Genomic DNA, 20459 nt, shown 5'->3' on the forward strand with positions numbered 1-20459 from the left:
TATGAGGAGACTTAAACGCCTTGCATACTCCTCAGGGAAATTAAATTTGCAAATTATCTCTTCAGAGAGGAAGAGGACTAGAACTCTAGCGCCACCTATTGGAAGTAGCAAGCCTGCAAGTCAATATCGACCCTTTAACGAGCCTTGCAATATGACTTAGGAAAAAGAAGAGACAGTGAGACAGGAAGTTACATTTCTTCATTAACTCCTCCATCCCAACAGTAATACTGGACAGGCACACACATGGACTGCTGCTTGTAAAAGGGGAAACACCCCGCCTAATACAAGAAATACCAATATAGATAAGAAAAACTCCAGGATTTGAGGGTCCACCTCTTCCTGCAGTCATGCATTCCTTTCGCCAGTACTCAGGGGAGTTTATTCTCGGCTGCCCCCAACTCCCAGTCTGACTGAAGGATGCACCTGGGTGATCTTAGCAGGAGAATGGTGGATGGAGAATGAGAGGATTGTCAATCAGGCTAGGTAGAGATTGAAATTAGCTTAAAACGGACCTCATGATGAGCTCTCTTAAGCTGCATTCACACTGAAAGATGATCGTGAACGTGTTATTCTTAGGAACGCTCATTCACGATTATCTTCCAGGGTGAACAGGCTGCAAACATTGGCTGATTAGGTGGAATGATATTTCTCGCAGCACAGGACTCGCACTGCCAGACACTATCGCAGTCTATGCACATTTTGTGATCATTTGCTCAGTATGCATCGTTTGCTTTGGTCTCCTGGTGTAAATGACCACTGATTGATGAAGGTTTACCGATCGGTAGGTGTGTAGGGTCCCTGATCGGTCAGTGTAAACAGACCCCTATTCTTTAGTCGGCTTCTTAAAATGCTCCTTTTAGTATCTGGCAGGCATTCTGACATGGATTTTCAAAGTAAGTACACTAGCCTCAAAAAGTTTAAGGTCATTGTAGTACTGCATATATGCAGTTTAAACTATGTAATATGTTTCCAACATTTTGTCCTTATTTATTGCATTAACAGATTTACAGATTTTTGTTCTTTCAGCCATTTCTGAACTATTTGCTGGTATCCTGTGACTAAAAGCAATCCTGCACCCTGGGACTTAAAAGGAATCTGTCAGCATGTTTTACTATTTAATCTGAGGGCAGCCTGAGGTAGCGGCTGAAACACTGATTTCAGTGATGTGTCACTTATTAGGCTGTGTCCAGTTGTTTCAATACAATGAAGGTTTTATCGGCAGGAATTTAACACTGCTGGTTTAGCACACTCATGCCTCCAGATCAACTCAGCCCCTACCACTGATTAGCAGCTTTCTGTCAATATACAATACATATAGAGAAAAACAAACAGAGGTAGGAAAAAGACCTACAGAGTACACGTATCCAATAAAAATTCTTTATTAGCGTAATACACAAATTACACAAGTAGGAAAAACAGAAGCTGCTAAGCACACATAGACATATGCAGGAGGTGAAAAGGCATGAGAAATATAACATAAGTAGAGTGTGACCCCCCTGAATATACTGTAATCGGTTGGATATAGCTTTCCAAACACATATGAAACAGAAGGGTAGCTAGAGTAGAAAAGTCTCACTTGCATATTAATATCACTAGCTGCAGCAGAGTTCCAACCGCCCCAACGCACGTTTCGTTATCTCTTCATCAGGAGGCGTGTGTTGGGGAGGGATAGGTACAGTTTATAATGCATAGGCCAGTCAATGAATGAACAGGATGGAGGGGGTGTGTGGGTCGCATTCAACAAAGAAATGTGAGCAGTGTGTGTTTGCGCACAATGCGGCACATATGATGTTCAGCACTTCCGTACTGAGGGCGCTCTGGTTTGTTGCCCCGTGACACACAAGGGATCCACTACCAGAATGGAGACGGCATATGTGCAGACGTGTAAAAACCAGCCACTCACCTGAATGTCTGTGGGTCAACAGCCGCACATGCGCACAGGGGCACAATGACACACCGGTAAGATTAGCTGAATTGATAATTAACATAATGACGTTTAAAGTATGTGAGTACATAATATTGATCACCACATGTGCTCTCCATAATGGTTTAAAAGATTTTGAAGAAAGAAAGGTAAGAGAGAATAAAAATAATATAAAAGGGAGCAGGTGCTTCTGTGGGATGCTATATCAAGACTACGTATGTGTATGCCAAAAATATTAAATAATATAATAAATTTATTCAAAGGGGCATTGCATGATTGATACAATGCAATAAAGATGTTCAGATTATAAGCAAAGATATTGGTCAATATGGATTAGAATCCCTTTAAAAGAAGTTAGACACTTGTGACTTATTAAATGGTTTAACTACAGTCCAGGAGCGGACATATCGTCGGTGTAGCTGCATCAGGGCCCGGAGGGCTTGCCACCACCAGCAACTACTTCAGCTGGATGTGTGCCAAGGATGTCTGCGTGCGGTGATGTCATGTGCCATGACGAAGACGCCGAAGTCAGCTGCCGATTCACGTGCCAGCTGTAGAACAGGAAGAGGGGCACATATATACCTGAATGGGACACATATATAGCTGGATGGGACCCATTGTAGCAGAATGGGCCACATTATACCAGAATGGGGCACATTATATCTGGATGGGGTCCATATATACCTGGATGGAAAACATATATACCGGGATGGTGAACATATATTCCGGAATAGGGCACATTAAAACCAGGATGAGGGACATACATACCAAGATGAGGGACATTATACCAGAATGGGGGAAATGATACCAGGATGGGATACATATATCTGGATGGGGTACATTACACCAGGATAGATGGGCATACAGTATATTCCAGATTGGGGCACATTATACGTAGAAGGAGACCAGGTTTTGGTATATAATGCAAGGAAGGGGTTCAGGATAAGGCACATTATATCAGGAAGGGGACCAGAATAGGGGACATTTTACTAGGAAAGGACCATTATACCAAGAAGGGGATCAGGAAGGAGGGGCCATTATTACTGGAAGGGGTGTCCCTTATTACGTATTACCATGTCTAGTTATGTATGGTGGGGTCCCTAATTATGTAGCGTCCCCTGTTGTTACGCATAGTGCTGTCCCATTATTACTTTGTATCATGTCTTGTTATATATAGTACCGTCCCTTATAAAGTGTATTGTCATTATTTTTGGCATTCACATCGTCCTCTGTTTATTGCTTCTCTTATTAGATATAAAATAAAACGACTGCTGATGGAGCAGCTTCTGACCAGAAGACCAGTCTATCAGTAGCCTCCATCAGAAAAGAAGATTTCCTATGCTCTATCAACAGTCATTTCAGTTTATGTCTAAAAAGAGAGGACACTATGAAATAAAGACGGGACCCTATAAATAACAAAAATAATGAGAATCCGATATGTAAGGGACGGTGCTGTACATAGCAAGAGAGGGCAGTGTGTAATTAGGGACAGTAATTTGCATAATGAGAGGAGACTATGTAATAGATACATATATATATATTTATATTATATACTGTATATATTTACATAACTTGGTTGCCATAAAAGGAGGTTGTTCTCCAAACACATTGCTTGCACAGGGGCCCTCAGCTGTCAGTGTCCGCCCCTGCTACAGTATACATATAAATATCATATGTTTAAACTTTCCACCTTAAAAACCTAACTTCCACTTCAAGTTCTCTTACATTTTTTCCTCTCTTAAGCTATGACATACTGCACTTGGCTCAAGATACCAAACATCTGGAAACCAAATGTTCTTTTGTATAAAAAAGAGCATGATCAGAAAGTGAGTCCCATAGTCTGTTCCAGGATCCCAGAGAGCATGATGCTGATCCTACTTGGTGTACTGCTACACTTGGCGGTTGCAACCTGGGCACAATATGATTATTACTCCCAACAAGATTATGGAGATGGTGACCAATGGGTTAACCTTTTTAGGCAAGGATTTAATTTCCAGTGTCCACATGGACAGGTAGTGGTTGCCATAAGAAGTACATTTGGTAAAAAAGAGGGATCAGACAGAAGATGGAATTACGGGTGTATGCCAACACCTCATGAACTTGGAGAACCTACAGAGTGTTGGTGGGAAGATATCAACAGAGCTGGACTGGAATGGTAAGAAATGATCACATGGCATATAACGTAGGATTTTGGTATTGTGACATCTTTTTTCATTGTCCAGCCTGCAATAAAGTAGTCTATAAAAGGTGTATTAAAAACCGAAAAGAACACACATTTATAGTACATAGCATGGTACAAATCACGTACCATCACCCAAGCAGATTATTAAGTAAAATAGTCTAACAACAGGAACAACAATCCATATTATGTGGTGTAAAGTACCGTATTTATCTTGTACATATTAGTTAGATATTAATAAATGGATAAAGTAATTTACACTAGGTTTTTGTCGGCATTCTGATGATCTTGATGATTTTATAGTTCAGAATTCAAAGCATTTTCTTACTGTAGTATAATTACTTCGATTAACACTGATAAATTATGAATTTAAATCCAGTAATTTGAATTGTAGTTTGTGACTCACATAACCTACAAATGATTTATGAATAATTGTGCCTGGCTCAGCTATACTTTCACAGAAGACAGCAGACTCCATAGCAAAGTTTAAAACGGACCTCTTATTATGGTTCAGAGTCTCACCGCACAGGACATAAGGGCCTGGTGTTCTCCTCAACCATGCTCTTAGTATTCCAATGACCAACCGTGGAGGGGCGCTATTGTTCTGCAAAGTTCATCAGAGAAGCATTGTTGTAGCAGGGGCATGGTGACATTACTGACTCATAGCTAGAAGAAATAGTGTGCTTGTCATGAATATAGAAGAAAAGGGGAAGTAGACCACCACAATCAGAGAAGACTGAATTTAACTGGACTATATTCACTTTTTCCTGAATAGAACAGGTATCTTACCAATTTCATGACTGCAGTATTTACTTGGTGTATCTAAGCCATGTTATAAAAAATGTGTTACAGATATGCAGTCTCCAATATACAGTACATTTATTTTAAGGGGAAAAGGTGGCCAAAAGATGTGTCTTGCACATTGCACTGCTTATCCTGTAGACCAAGTCATCTCAAACTTTTCGTTTTTTTACTGAGACCTCACCAGACTGATTGAGATAATGCCTGGACTTCACAAGACAGACCAAGACAATGTCTGGACCTCACAAAACAATGTTTGGATCTCACAAGACAGAACAAGACAATGTTTGGACCACACAAGACAGACCAAGACAATGTCTGTATCTCATAAGACAGACCAAGACAATGTCTGGACCTCACAAGGCAATGTCTGGATCTCACAAGACGGACCAAGACAATGTCTGGACCTCACAAGACAATGTCTGGATCTCACAAGACAGACCAAGACAATGTCTGGACCTCACAAGACAATGTCTGGATCTCACAAGACAGACCAAGACAATGTCTGGACCTCACAAGACAGACCAAGACAATGTCTGGATCTCACAAGGCAATGTCTGGATCTCACAAGACGGACCAAGACAATGTCTGGACCTCACAAAACAATGTCTGGATCTCACAAGACAGACCAAGACAATGTCTGGACCTCACAAGACAATGTCTGGATCTCACAAGACGGACCAAGACAATGTCTGGACCTCACAAGACAGACCAAGACAATGTCTGGATCTCACAGGACAGACCAAGACAATATCTGGATCTCACCATCTGTACTGGACGCCCATGCTCAAGTTTAAAGTATTTCTCAGTTTTACTTTTATGAACTAACTCAACCTAGAATAACATCAAATTGGTTGTCTACTAGTGAGATATTGATGACCAATCCTTAGGATAGGTTATTAATATCAGAATGGGGGAGCTCCAACATCCGGCATCCTCACCCATCAGCTGTCACCCATACACTGTTTACACGTGGCTGCTGCTGGCACTGATAGCAGCGGATGAGTGGAAGTGCTGGGTGGACACCATCAATGTAATACTGATGACCTATCTGAAATCTAAAAGATAGGTCATCAAGATCAAAGTGGATGACAGGCCCTTTAGGCTCTGTGCCCCAGATGAGTTTTTAATGCTGTGTATTTTCGCTGAGCCAAAAACGCAGCGTCTTACAGTTTCAGCAAAGTGGATGGGATTTATAGAAATCTCCTGCTCACTGAGCTTTATTTTTTTGGCTCAGTGTAAACTGACCTGCGGGGTGCATTTCAGATCCGCAACATGTGAATTTGTCTTGCGGATACGCTGACTTTCATTTGCAGATTATGCTCATAGACTTACATTACATGCAGAAAATCTACAGGTAAAAAATGCACTTTTAGTACATTTTCACTGCAGAAGTACATGTAAGACAGGATTATATCAAAAAAGTGTTGTCAAAACCAAATACCAGGAAGTATTTAAGACAAAGCAGCTTTATTTAAAACATGACACACCAACAAGAGACAAAAAACGCAGGTTCAAAAACACTACAAATATCCATATTAAAAAACGCAAGTAGCCTAATTTACTTTATAGGTGCAGAAAATCTGCAACATCAAAAAACTCATCAAAATCTCATTGAGGGAATAAGCCACGTGCACACATTGTGTATTTGATGGGATTATTACCTCAGTATGTGTAGATTAAAACCTGGAGTGGAACAATCAGAGGAAAAGTATAATAGAAACATGGCAACACTTCTGCATCACCCACTTCTGGCACTGGCATACAAATACTGAGGTAAAAAACTCACCAAATATAGAACGTGTGAACATGACCTTAAGGTACACAATACGCCAGTTATGTTGCTAAACTAGAGATTTTTTCCACCATAGAAAGGACTGTAAAAATGTTATTACTTCTATGTAAACTGCCTCCCTAGGAGCGGCTCACCATAACTATGGGGCGCCACATTGGCCTGGCAGCCGCACAGTTTGTCAAAACTGACTTGCCTGCAAATAATAATAGTATAAGAATATTTTTAGTATTATATGACATTTTCTTGACAAATTAATAGTAACAAGTATAAACTTATTTTTTTGCTTTGAATAATACTGTAATGTGCACACTTGATTTCTATGCTGCAGATTGGGGGGATGGGTGAACAAAATCTGCAACATATAACAGGACCGGCAAAGTGAGTACGTTTTTACCAAATCTCATCCACTAACTGGGTAAAAAAAAAAAAAAAGTCAACTTGAAATCTGCATGAAAATTGACCTTCTGTGCAGATGACAGACTGGCTGTATTGTAATTCATGCTGCAGATACTCACCCTATATTTCACAGATGGAAATGCATAGGGACATTTTGTATTGTATGATTATACATTATTTTATCATTTTGAATTTTCCTTTGCCTTTGACACTGAGGAAACTCTCATTTCTGTGTAGCGACATCATCAGATCAGATGATCAAAGGGATATGGCTGAAGAGACAGAAGCCAAGGATTTGGGGAGCTACAGCCACATCATCACCCCTTTGGTCAAATGATCTGATGATATCATGACACAAAACAAAGGGAGAGCAACAAAACACAGGGCTAAAAGTGGTGGATTAACCCCTTCCCGACCAATGAAGCCACATAGGCGTCATGAAAACCGGTGCCATTATGACCAGTGACGCCTATGTTGCGTCATGACTTTAAAGCCCCCTGCGGGTCGGGTGACTGGGGTCACTGAAAGGTCACCCAACCTGAACACAGAGGACCCTTCAAAGTTAACCCCAGGCACACAGGGGCTCTCCAAACACGACATGGTGTCCGCTAACAATTGGAGCTAATTTTCCATTCAAAAAGTTAAATGACGCTCCTTCCCTTCTGAGCCCTGCCGTGCACCCAAACAGTGGTTCCCCCCAACATATGGGGTACCAGCGTATTCAGGACAAATTGGACAACAACTTTTGGGGTCCAATTTATCCTGTTACCCTTAGGAAAATAAAAAATAGCGGGCTATAAAATCATTTTTGAGGAAAAAAATTTTTTTTTTTATTTTCATGGCTCTGCGTTATAAACTTCTGTGAAGCACTTGGGGGTTCAAAGTGCTCACTACACATCTAGATAAGCTCCTTGGGGGTTCTAGTTTCCAAAATGGGGTCACTTTTCGGGGGTTTCTACTGTTTAGGCATATCAGGGGCTCTGCAAACGCAACATGATGCCGCAGAACATTCCATCAAACTCTGCATTCCAAAATGGCGGTCCTTCTCTTCTGACCTCTCCCATGCTTCCAAACAGTGGTTCCCCCCCACATATGGGGTATCGGTGTACTCAGGACATATTGCACAACAACTTTTGTGGTCCAATTTCTCCTGTTACCCTTTGGAAAATAAAAAATAGCAGGCTAAAAAATCATTTTTGAGGAAAAAAAATGATTTTTTATTTTCATTGCTCTGCGTTATAAACTTCTGTGCAGTACTTGGGGGTTCAAAGTGCTCACTACACATCTAGATAAGTTCCTTCGGGGGTCTAGTTTCCAAAATGGGGTCACTTGTGGGGGAGCTCCCATGTTTAGGCACACAGGTGCTCTCCAAACGTGATATGGTGTCATAGTAACATAGTAACATAGTTTTGAAGGCTGAAGGAAGACCTTATGTCCATCTAGTTCAGCCTATTTTTAGTGCAGCTGTTCTGCATTGTTGATCCTGGGGAAGGCAAAAAACCCACAGAGTAGAAGCCAATTTTCTCCATAGGGAAAAAAATTCCTTCCCCTAAGCTGGGTCAACCATCTACCTATAATATTCTGTTATTCGTAACCTTCTATACTGTTACTCACAAGAAAAGCATCCCTTCCTTTCTTAAATTAATTCAGTGAGTTGGCCATCACCACTTCCTCAGGAAGAGAATTCCAGAGCCTCACTGCTCTTACCGTGAAGAACCCTCTTCTATGCTGGTGCAGAAATTGTCTTTCCTCCAAACGAAGAGAATGCCCCCTTGTTCTTGTCACAGTCCTTGGTACAAACAGTTCATTGGAGAGATCTCTGTATTGCCCTCTGTTATACTTGTACATATATATTAGGTCTCCCCTAAGTCTTCTCTTTTCTAGAGTAAATAGACCTAATTCTGATAACCTTTCTGGGTATTGTAGTGAACCAACTCCATTTATCATTTTAGTAGCTCGCCTTCGAACCCTTTCAAGTTCAGTAATGTCTTTCTTGAGAACCGGCGTCCAAAAGGGAGAATTATGTTTTCATCTCATGTCCCCAGACCTTTTCTAATGCATCCCATGACCCTATTTGCTTTGGTGGCAGCTGCCTGACACTGGGCACTCCGATTTAGCTTCTTATTGACTAAGATGCCCAAGTCTTTTTCCATGTCTGATTTCCCCAGCAGTTTCCCATTTAGTAAGTAATTGTAGCATCTGTTTCTCCTTCCCATGTGCATAACCTTACACTTATCTGTGTTAAACCTCATTTGCCATTTTTCAGCCCAATTCTCCAATTTACTCAAATCTGTCTGCAGTTGCAAACTGTCCTCCTTTGTGTTAACTACCTTACATAGTTTTGTATCATCTGCAAATACTGATATTTTACTCTTTAAGCCATCCACTAGATCATTAATAAATATATTAAATAGTAGGGGGCCCAATACAGAACCCTGTGGTAACTAGTAACCCTGACCCCTAATGATTGGAGCTAATTTTCCATTCAAAAAGTCAAATGGCGCTCCATCCCTTCCGGGCCCTGCCGTGTGCCCAAACAGTGGTTTATGACCACTTATGAGGTATCGTTGTACTCAGGAGAAATTGCCCAACAAATTTTAGGATCCATTTTATCCTGCTGCCCATGTGAAAATGAAAAAACTGAGGCAAAAAGAAAATTTTTGTGAAAAAAAGTCCTTTTTTTTTTACGGATCAATGTTATGAGCTCCTTTTCTCCTTCACCTTTGATGTCCCATGAACTCCCTCTGCTGGTGAAAGGAGGTAGTGAAATTGATTTGGATGGGAAAAACCTGTCATCTGAACAGGTGGAGTGTGATTGGACATCCGGAATCTCTGAATGGATATAAGGCCGCCGATGCCCTGCTGGGTTGCTGGTGATCCTCTCTGCTCTGAGCTCTGGCCTCCAGTTTAGTCCTGTCTACTAAAGTTAAGTTTTTGCTCTGCTATTGTTCCATGAGATTTTGTCTGGTTTACTTAGTGTTTGTGTTCAGCCATCCCTGGTTGGGACTGGCTGAACTCCATTTTTGTCTCTGATCAGTTGATCTCTTTGCTCTGTTTTCAGAATATACCTGAGTGCTGATATAGTGATTTTGAAGTCTAGTGACTTCAGGGCCTTTTCTATCAGACGTGTTGGACATTATTTTTGGCAAGGTTTTTGCGTGATTGCAGACAGTTGCTTTTCTTTCCTGTCCTATCTAGTTAGTGAGGGTCCCATCGTTTGCTCAGCCTGTCTTTCTGTCTGTGTTTGAGTTTTCATCTGTTTTCACCGTCAATACATGTTGGGGGCTGTCTATTGCTTTGGGGTCTGCTCTGGGGCAGTTTAGATTTCCCCTTTCTTTCTTTAGGTTTATTTAGTTCTCCGGCTGTGAACGAGGTGTCTAGGACCACCGTAGGAGCACCCCACGGCTGCTGTTAGTTGTTGTGAATAGGATCAGGGGTCTGCAATCCGCTAGCTACCAACCTCTCCGGTTTTCTGGACTTAGCTTGTATTTTTGTTTTTTCCTCCTCCGGTGACTCATTCATAACAGAATCACCAGCCATACCGCAGATTCTAGGGTACTCAATAGCAGGAAAGAATTGTAAAAAAAAAAAAAACAAAGTGTCAGAATTTTTTTTTTATGTATATTTTTTCCTCTTTTTCTCTGGGGCCGTAGGAGTAATTTTCTTAATGGAGATTAAGCAATTGTCTGATCGTGTGGAGCAGCTGGCTGCTGAAGTGCGGGGAATTTCCGCCTATCTTGCTCATATCTTGCTGCTGAACCAAAGATTCCTACTCCTGATGTGTTTTTTGGGGATCCGTCTAAATTTTTTAATTTTAAGAATAATTGTAAATTATTTCTTGCCTTGAAGCCTAACTCATCGAAGAGCTCTGCGCAGCAGGTTAAAATTGTCATCTCTTTGCTGCGCGGCAATCCCCAGGATTGGGTGTTTTCTTTGACACCTGATGATCCTATTCTAACTAATGTGGACGCATTTTTTCAAGCCTTGGGGTTGTTGTATGATGAACCTAATGCTATTGATCAAGCTGAGAAAGCCCTGTTGGCATTGAGCCAGGGTCAGGATTCTGCAGAGTTATACTGTCAAAGATTCCAAAAGTGGGCGGTCCTTACTACCTGGAATGATGGTGCCTTGGCAGCTCTCTTTCGGAAGGGTTTGTCAGAAACCGTAAAAGATACTATGGTGGGATTTCCTGTTCCCTCTGGTCTTGACGATTCTATGTCATTAGCCATTCAGGTTGATCGGCGTTTACGTGAACGTAAAAGTACACGAGAAATGTTGCCACCTGTTGAACAAATGTCTGAACCTATGCAATGTGATAGAGTTTTGTCTAGGGCGCAACGTCAGGAGTTCAGAAGGCGTAATAAGCTGTGTTTTTTCTGTGGAGATGCCTCTCATATGATTTCTGTCTGCCCTAAACGAGAGAAACGTTTTGCACACACATTTGCTGTGGGTGGTGTTCAACCTAAGTTTCTTCTGGCAATTACTCTGATCTGCTCCCTGTCCACATTTTCCGCTAAGGCTTTTGTGGATTCGGGAGCAGCTCTGAACCTGATGGACTTGGATTTTGCTCAACGTTGTGGGTTTCCTATGACACCTCTGCGGACACCTATCCCTTTGAGGGGTATTGATGCTACTCCTTTGGCGAAGAATAAACCTCAGTTTTGGACCCAGGTTATAATGCGGGTCGCCCCAGACCATCAAGAAAATTGCAGATTTTTGGTGTTGCATAATTTGCATGATACCATTGTTCTGGGATTTCCCTGGTTGCAAATCCATAATCCAGTTTTGGATTGGAAATCTGTGTCTGTGGTGAGTTGGGGTTGTCGGTGTGCTCTTGGTGACGCTCCTGTTTTCTCCACCTCTCCCCAGTCGCATGATGTTCCTGACTATTTGGCTGATTTTTCTGATGTATTTAGTGAGAATAAGTCTGCGTCTTTGCCTCCTCATAGGAGTTATGACTGTGCAATTGAGTTGAACCCTGGGTGTAAATTTCCCAAGGGTCGACTTTTCAATTTATCTGTACCCGAGCACGAGGCTATGCGATCTTATATTAAGGAGTTGTTGGAGAAGGGTTATATTAGACCATCCTCTTCACCCTTGGGTGCTGGCTTTTTTTTCGTGGCCAGGAAAGATGGTTCATTAAGGCCTTGTATTGACTATCGTTCCCTCAACAAAATTACTGTTAAATATCAGTATCCGTTACCCCTGATTTCTGATCTATTCTCCAGAGTTAAAGGTGCTTGCTGGTTTACCAAGCTTGACCTCAGGGGGCGTATAATCTTATTCGCATTAAGCATGGGGATGAATGGAAGACGGCGTTTAATACTCCGGAGGGACATTTTGAGTACCTGGTGATGCCTTTTGGGCTCACTAATGCCCCTTCTGTCTTCCAGTGCTTCATGAATGATATTTTCCGGGACTTTGTGGATAAATTTTTGATCATCTATCTGGATGATATTTTGATCTTTTCCAGGGATTGGGACTCTCATGTGGAACATGTTCGGACTGTGTTAAGGATTTTGAGGGAGAATTCCCTGTATGTTAATGGATCGAAATGCCTTTTTGGTGTGCAGAGGATTTCATTTTTGGGATTTATTTTGTCTCCGTCAACTATTGAAATGGACCCAGCCAAGGTACAGGCCATTTATGATTGGGTTCAGCCCACTTCTTTGAAGGCCCTCCAGAAGTTTTTGGGTTTTGCTAATTTTTATCGTAAATTTATAGCTAATTTTTCTGGTATTGCCAAACCATTGACTGATTTGACTAAGAAGTGTGCTGATGTGCTGAATTGGTCTCCAGAGGCTGTGTTTTCCTTTCAGGAGCTGAAGCGGAGGTTCACTTCTGCTCCGATTTTGCGGCAACCTGATGTCTCACTCCCGTTTCAGGTAGAGGTGGACGCTTCTGAGATTGGCGCAGGAGCTGTTTTGTCCCAAAAAGATGCGGTAACATCTAAAATGAATCCCTGTGCTTTCTTTTCCCGAAAGTTCTCCCCATCCGAACGCAACTATGATGTGGGGAATCGGGAACTGTTAGCCATGAAATGGGCATTTGAGGAGTGGAGACATTGGTTGGAGGGAGCTAAACATCAAGTCGTGGTCCTTACTGACCACAAGAATTTGATTTACCTTGAGTCGGCCAAACGCTTGAATCCTAGACAGGCTAGGTGGGCCTTGTTTTTCACATGTTTTGATTTTGTGGTCTCTTTTCTTCTGGGCACTAAGAATGTCAAGGCAGACGCCCTCTCTAGGAGTTTCTTTGCTGATTCTCCTATTGTGACCAAGCCTGCTACCATCTTAGGTGAGGGGGTAGTTCTTTCTGCCATTTTGCCCGATTTGAGACGTGCTCTGGAAGAGTTTCAGGAGGACTAACCTGAGCGTTGTCCCATTGGAAAATTGTGTGTTCCTGACCAGTGGAGGAAGAGAGTAATGTCTGAAGTTCATTGCTCCGCATTGGCTGGTCATCCAGGTATTTTTGGTACTAGAGATTTGGTGAGTCGGTCTTTTTGGTGGCCTGCCTTGTCTCGTGATGTCAGGAATTTTGTGCAGTCCTGTGGGACTTGCTCCCGGTCTAAACCTTGTTCTCGCTCTAGTGGGTTGTTGATGCCTTTGCCGGTGCCCAGGAGGCCATGGACCCATATTTCAATGGATTTTATTTCTGATATGCCTGTCTCTCAGAGAATGACTGTTATTTGGGTGATTTGTGATAGATTCTATAAGATGGTCCATCTTGTACCACTCCCTAAGTTGCCATCTTCCTCAGAGTTAGTGCCCTTGTTTTTGCAACAGGTGGTTCGCTTGCATGGGGTTCCTGAGAACATTGTGTCTGACAGAGGAGTTCAGTTTGTTTCTAGATTTTGGAGGACTTTTTGTTCCAAGCTGGGAATTCAGTTGTCCTTCTCCTCTGCGTTTCATCCTCAGACCAATGGGCAGACGGAGAGAACAAACCAGACTTTGTAGTCTTATTTGAGATGTTTTATTTCTGCTGATCAGGATGATTGGGTTTCATTTTTGCCCTTGGCTGAATTTGCTTTAAATAATAGAGCTAGTTCTGCCACTTTGATGTCACCTTTTTTTTTGTAACTTTGGGTTTCATCCTCGATTCTCTTCAGGGCAGGTGGAGTCTTCTGCCTGCCCAGGTGTTGACACTGTGGTGGAGAGAATGCACCAGATCTGGGACCAAGTGATGGATAAGTTGTCTCTCTCCCAGGAAAAGGCCCAGCGGTTTTCCAACCGGCATAGGACCATTGGTCCCCGGTTTAAGGTGGGTGACATGGTTTGGTTGTCATCATCAAAGAATATCTCTATGAAGGTGGCTTCTCCAAAGTTTAAACCTAGATTTATTGGACCTTACAAGATTTTGGAGATTCTTAATCCGGTCTCTTTTCGATTGGCTCTTCCTGTTACATTCAAGATCTATAACGTGTTTCATAAGTCTCTGTTAAAGAGGTTTGTTGAGCCAGTAGTTCCTGTGGTGGCACCTCCTGACCCTGTATTGGTTGAAGGTAATGTGGAATATGAGGTTGAAAAGATGCTGGATTCTCGTCTGGCTAAACGGAGACTCCAGTATTTGGTTAAGTGGAAGGGTTATGGCCAGGAGGATAATTCTTGGGTCTCTGCATCTGATATTCATGCCGAAAGATTGGTTCGTGCTTTTCATCGGGCCCATCCTGATCGCCCTGGTGGCGTGGATGAGGGTTCGGTGACCCCTCCTCAAGGGGGAGGTACTGTTATGAGCTCATTTTCTCCTTCACCTTTGATGAACTCCTTCTGCTGGTGAAAGGAGGTAGTGAAATTGATTTGGATGGGAAAAACCTGTCATCTGAACAGGTGGAGTGTGATTGGACATCCGGAATCTCTGAGTGGATATAAGGCCGCTGACGCCCTGCTGGGTTGCTGGTGATCCTCTCTGCTCTGAGCTCTGCCCTCCAGTTTAGTCCTGTCTACTAAAGCTAAGTTTTTGCTCTGCTATTGTTCCATGAGATTTTGTCTGGCTTACTTAGTGTTTGTGTTCAGCCAGCCCTGGTTGGGACTGGCTGAACTCCATTTTTGTCTCTGATCAGTTGATCTCTTTGCTCTGTTTTCAGAATATACCTGAGTGCTGATATAGTGATTTTGAAGTCTAGTGACTTCAGGGCCTTTTCTATCAGACGTGTTGGACATTATTTTTGGTAAGGTTTTTGCGTGATTGCAGACAGTTGCTTTTCTTTCCTGTCCTATTTAGTTAGTGAGGGCCCCATCATTTGCTCAGCCTGTCTTTCTGTCTGTGTTTGTGTTTTCATCTGTTTTCACTGTCAATACATGTTGGGGACTGTCTATTGCTTTGGGGTCTGCTCTGCGGCAGTTTAGATTTTCCCTTTCTTTCTTTAGGTTTATTTAGTTCTCCGGCTGTGAACGAGGTGTCTAGGACCACCGTAGGAACACCCCACAGCTGCTGTTAGTTGTTGTAAATAGGATCAGGGGTCTGCAATCCGCTAGCTACCAACCTCTCCGGTTTTCTGGACTTAGCTTGTATTTTTGTTTTTTCCTCCTCCGGTGACTCATTCATAACAGATCAATTTGTGAAGCACCTAGGGGTTCAAAGTGCTCATTATGCATCTAGATAAGTTCCTTGGAGGGTCTAGATTCCAAAATGGGGTCACTTGTGGGGGTGCTCCAATGTTTAGGCGCACGGGGGGCTCTCCAAATGCGACATGACAACCGCTAAATATTCCAGCATATTTTCCATTCAAAAAGTCAAATGGCGCTCCTTCCCTTCTGAGCCTTGCCATGCGCCCAAACAGTGGTTTATGACCACATATGAGGTATCGGTGTACTCAGCAGAAATTGCCCAACAAATTTTAGGATCCATTTTATCCTGTTGCAAATGTGAAAATGAAAAAATTGATGCTAAAAGAAAATTTTTGTTGGAAAAATTTAAATGTCCATTTTTTCCTTCCACGTTGCTTTAGTTCCTGTGAAGCACCTGAAGGGTTAATAATCTTCTTGAACGTAGTTTTGAGTAGCTTGAGGGGAGCAGTTTTTAGAATGGTGTCACCTTTGCGTATTTTCTGCGATATAGACCCCTCAAAGTGACTTCAAATGTCAGGTGGTCCCTAAGAAAAATGGTTTTGCAAATTTTGTTGCAAAAATAAGAAATCGCTGGTCAACTTTTAACCCTTATAACTTCCTAACAAAAAAAGTTTGCTTCCAAAATTGTGCTGATGTAAAGGAGACATGTGGGAAATGTTATTTATTAACTATTTTGTGTCACATAACTCTCTGGTTTAACAGAATAAAAATTCAAAATTTGAAAATTGCGAAATTTTCAAAATTTTTGCCAAATTTCCATTTTTTTCACAAAGAAGCGCAAAAATTATCGACTAAATTTACCACTAACATGAAGCCCAATATGTCACGAAAAAACAGTCTTGGAATCGCTAGGATGCATTGAAGGGTTCCTGAGTTATTACCTCATAAAGGGACACTGGTGAGAATTGCAAAAAATGGCCTAGTTATTAAGGGCAAAATAGGCTTGGTCATGAAGGGGTTAAAATGTGTTATGGATATAGTAGACATGTATATTTTATTATGATTTGTCATGGTAACACAAAACCCAGTAATACTCAATAAATAACAAATCACACTGTGTTACCAAGGTTTTGTCCCTCGGACAATTTTGAGTGTTCCTGATAGATTTTTGCTTGCTGGTTTCAGAAATGACTTCAGATTTTTCCTATCACTTAAGGTTTTTGAGAAATGATACGAAACATTATAATATTCTGTTATAATTCTATATATGAACTTTTCCGAAACAGTATATTCTGAATTTTCCACTGAAATAACATAAATCGCTGATCTACACATATGCAAGCACGTATTATGCGAATTCCACGCAGGCGCAGTGAATCATTTGGCTAACTGTGTACGGAGCATACCACATCTCCTGGGCATGGGAGGAATCAAAAGAGAATACTGACATACTTAGAGCATGGCTGAATGGATCTCGACCTTCTGTCCCAATGATATGGAGAGAGCAGAGAGACCATGTAACAGATTTCTACTTCCGCTTTACAAATGTAACATGATATTCAGCAAAGAACAAGAAATCAATAGAATATCCTAATCTCCCTTCAGCCATAAGACCAGTGCCACATGATGAAAGTCTTCGTGTTCCAAAGCCACCCAAAGTATGGACAATGGAGGACGACAAAGAGGAACTAACAATGTCAGTGGAAAATGAAACTGCTGCAGACCCAGACTTGGAGCCTTCTACATCTAATCTACATCTGTTCAGTCAAGCTGATCTGAGTGACTTGGTCAGAGATTTGAAATTGTCAAAGAGGCAGGCAGAATTATTGGGATTAAGGCTACAAAAACTGAATCTCTTATTACCAGGAACAAGATTTTCTGTTTTTCGCAGTTGTCAAGAAGACCTTAATCATTTTTTCAACCATGTTGACAGTTTAACCTTTTGCAGCGACGTCTTGAGGTTGTTTGGTGCTCTTGGATGCAAACATGACCCGAAGGAATGGCGACTGTTCATTGACTCGCCAGTTTTAAGTCTGAAGGCTGTTTTACTGCACAACGGAAATATCTATCCTCCTATACCTGTTAGACATGCTGCACACATGAAAGAAACATATGGGAATATGGAAGTACTGTTGACCGACATTAATTATAGAAATTATAACTGGAACATATGTGGTGATTTAAAAGTTCTGGCACTTTTTCTAGGACTGCAGCTTGGATATATCAAGTATTGTTCTATTTGTGAGTGGAACAGTTGTGCACAAGAAATGCACTATTTCAGAAAGAACTGGCCACTCCGCGAAAACCTGGTTGCTGGATAGAAGAATGTTAAACATAATCCTCTTGTTGATCCAGCAAAGATATTTCTCTCTACTTTTCAAATTAAACTTGGGCTCATGAAGAATTTTATCAAAGCAATGAACAAAGAATCGGAAGCCTTTTCTTACTTGCAACTGAAATTTCCAAGAATAAGTGATGCAAAGATTAAAGAAGGTATTTTTATTGGCCCACAGATCAAAGATATATTGAATGACAGTAGCTTTGATGGTCTTTTGCAAGGTGCTGAACAAGTGGCATGGAGAGCCTTTAAAGATGTGACCTTCAACTTCCTTGGCAACAGCAGGCACCGAACTTTGAACAACATACAGCATATAATTTGATTAAATGCAATATGTCACTAAAAATGCATTTTCTACATTCTCACATGGACTTTTTTCCAGCCAATCTTGATGCCGTTAGCGACATGTGCCCGCAATAGGCGCGAGCGGAATCACGATCCGCCCGCACCTATTAAGCAGTTAAATGCCGCTGTCAAGCTCTGACAGCGGGCATTTAAATTCACTTCCGGACGCCGGTCCGGAAATACACGCAGTGACAACCCCTGTTACGTGATCGGAGGTCATCGCTGCATTGCCATCACAACCAGAGGTCTCCTCGAGACCTCTGTGGTTGTTGATGGTAGATTGCTATGAGTGCCACCCTGTGGTCGGCGCTCACAGCAAGCCTGTAATTCTGCTGCATAGAGGTGACCTGAGCATCACCTCTAAGTAGCAGAGGCGATCACGCTATGAAAGCTTCTAGCCTCCTATGGAGGCTATTGAAGCATGCCAAAAGTAAAAAAGTGTTTAAAAATATAAAAAAAATAAAAAACACATAAAAGTTCAAATCACCCCCCTTTTCGTCCCAATCAAAATATAACAATAAAAAAAAAATCAAACCTACACATATTTGGTATTGCCGCATTCAGAATCACCCGATCAATCAATAAAAAAAGAATTAACCTGATCATTAAACGGCATAGCAATAAAATAAATCAATTACGTTTTTTGGGTCGCCATGACATTGCATTAAAATGCAATAACGGGCAAACAAAAGAACATATCTGCACAAAAGTGATATCAATAAAAATGTCAGCTTGGTACGCAAAAAATAAGTCTGCACCCAACCTGAGATCACGGAAAATGGAGATGCTACGGGTCTCAGAAAATTGCGCAATTTTTTTTTTTAGCAAACTTTGGAATTTTTTTTTCACCACATAGATAAAAGAGAACCTAGACATGTTTGGTGTCTATGAACTCGTAATGACCTGGAGAATCATAATGGCAGGTCAGTTTTAGCATATAGTGAACCTAGCAAAAAAGTCAAACAAAAACAAGTGTGGGATTGCACTTTTTTTGCAATTTCACCGCACTTGGAATTTTTTTCCTGCTTTCGAGTAAACGACATGGTAAAATCAATGGTGTCTTTCAAAAGTATAACTCGTCCTGCAAAAAATAAGCCCTCACTCAGCTATACTGATGGAAAAATAAAAAAGTTATGGCTTTGGAAAGAAGGGGAGCGAAAAAACCTCCGGTCATGAAGGAGTTAACCATACGTGATACAGACTTTTGGAGCACATATTCGTGTTCAGAATATCAAAATCTTTAAGATATAATAAAATTTGGTCAGAGGACAAGAACTTCCCAGAAATTTGTTGCGCAGTGTCACACCAAGCAGACAGAATGGACTGCAGAGCTGAAAAACTCCAAGATTAATCCTTAGTAGTGGTTCAGGGGTTTCGGGTGCTGTGCCAAAATATATCAAAGCAAAAGTCCATATCCAAAAATAAATTGGCGTGAGGCACTCACCATCCCAAAATTATCCTTTATTCGGTGTTTACATAAAAAACAGCATGGAGACAAAAAGTGGAGAAGTACTAGACGACAGCCGTTTCGTGCACACAACTGCGCTTCTACAGGTCCTGTAGAGGTGCATTTTGAGTAGTTTTCATGTAACGCCACTAAAATGGCCGCTTACACTGAACCTTATGACGACCTTATTGTGTATGTGGACTGTACCTTCTGCCGTGTTGTAGTGTGGTGGGTGTATACCACTCCGTGAAGTAAATTATCAATGATTATGTTATCCCTATATTGTAAGATTATGACATATCCACACTTATAAGATGGTATTGTGGGCAGCTTGTATGTGACTTCTTTAAAATGGCCATGTACATGGAACTTCTAAGAAATGGTGACTCCACTGCACATGTGCACTGACTTTTCCTGTCAGCGCATAGCATAATGGTTTCTCACAGTTTCTGGCAAGTGATTATGACATCATGGGTGGTATTTTAGGTAGTTTTTGTGTGACTTCGCCAAAATGGCTCCATACATTGAACTTCTAAGAAATGGTGATTCTATTCTGCATGCACACTTGCACTTCCTGTTGGCGCATAGTATAACGGCCTCTTACAAGTTCTGGCAAGTGTTTATGAGGTCATACGCTGGTTTCTCACTTGTGTTCAGGCGGGCTGCGGATGGCTGCCTACTTCCTCCTTTCTTCCTCCCTGAAGCTCCGCCTACTTCTGTATGCATC

At 41.6% G+C, this 20459-nt stretch overlaps 1 protein-coding gene across 1 annotated transcript in view; it reads left to right on the top strand.

Moving 5' to 3' along the window:
* The first annotated feature begins 3740 nt into the window (after positions 1-3740).
* DPT (dermatopontin) overlaps positions 3741-20459 on the top strand; it is a 79075-nt gene continuing 62356 nt past the window's right edge. The window contains exon 1 of the mRNA XM_073557248.1: positions 3741-4079. Within this exon, the coding sequence (XP_073413349.1) occupies positions 3787-4079 (293 nt within the window). The 5' untranslated portion in view covers positions 3741-3786. The remainder of the gene's footprint in view (positions 4080-20459) is intronic.

The sequence above is a fragment of the Dendrobates tinctorius genome, unplaced genomic scaffold (genome assembly GCF_039654945.1).
Source record: "Dendrobates tinctorius isolate UK_male_01 unplaced genomic scaffold, ASM3965494v1 ptg000246l, whole genome shotgun sequence".
Classification (NCBI taxonomy): Eukaryota; Metazoa; Chordata; class Amphibia; order Anura; family Dendrobatidae; genus Dendrobates; species Dendrobates tinctorius.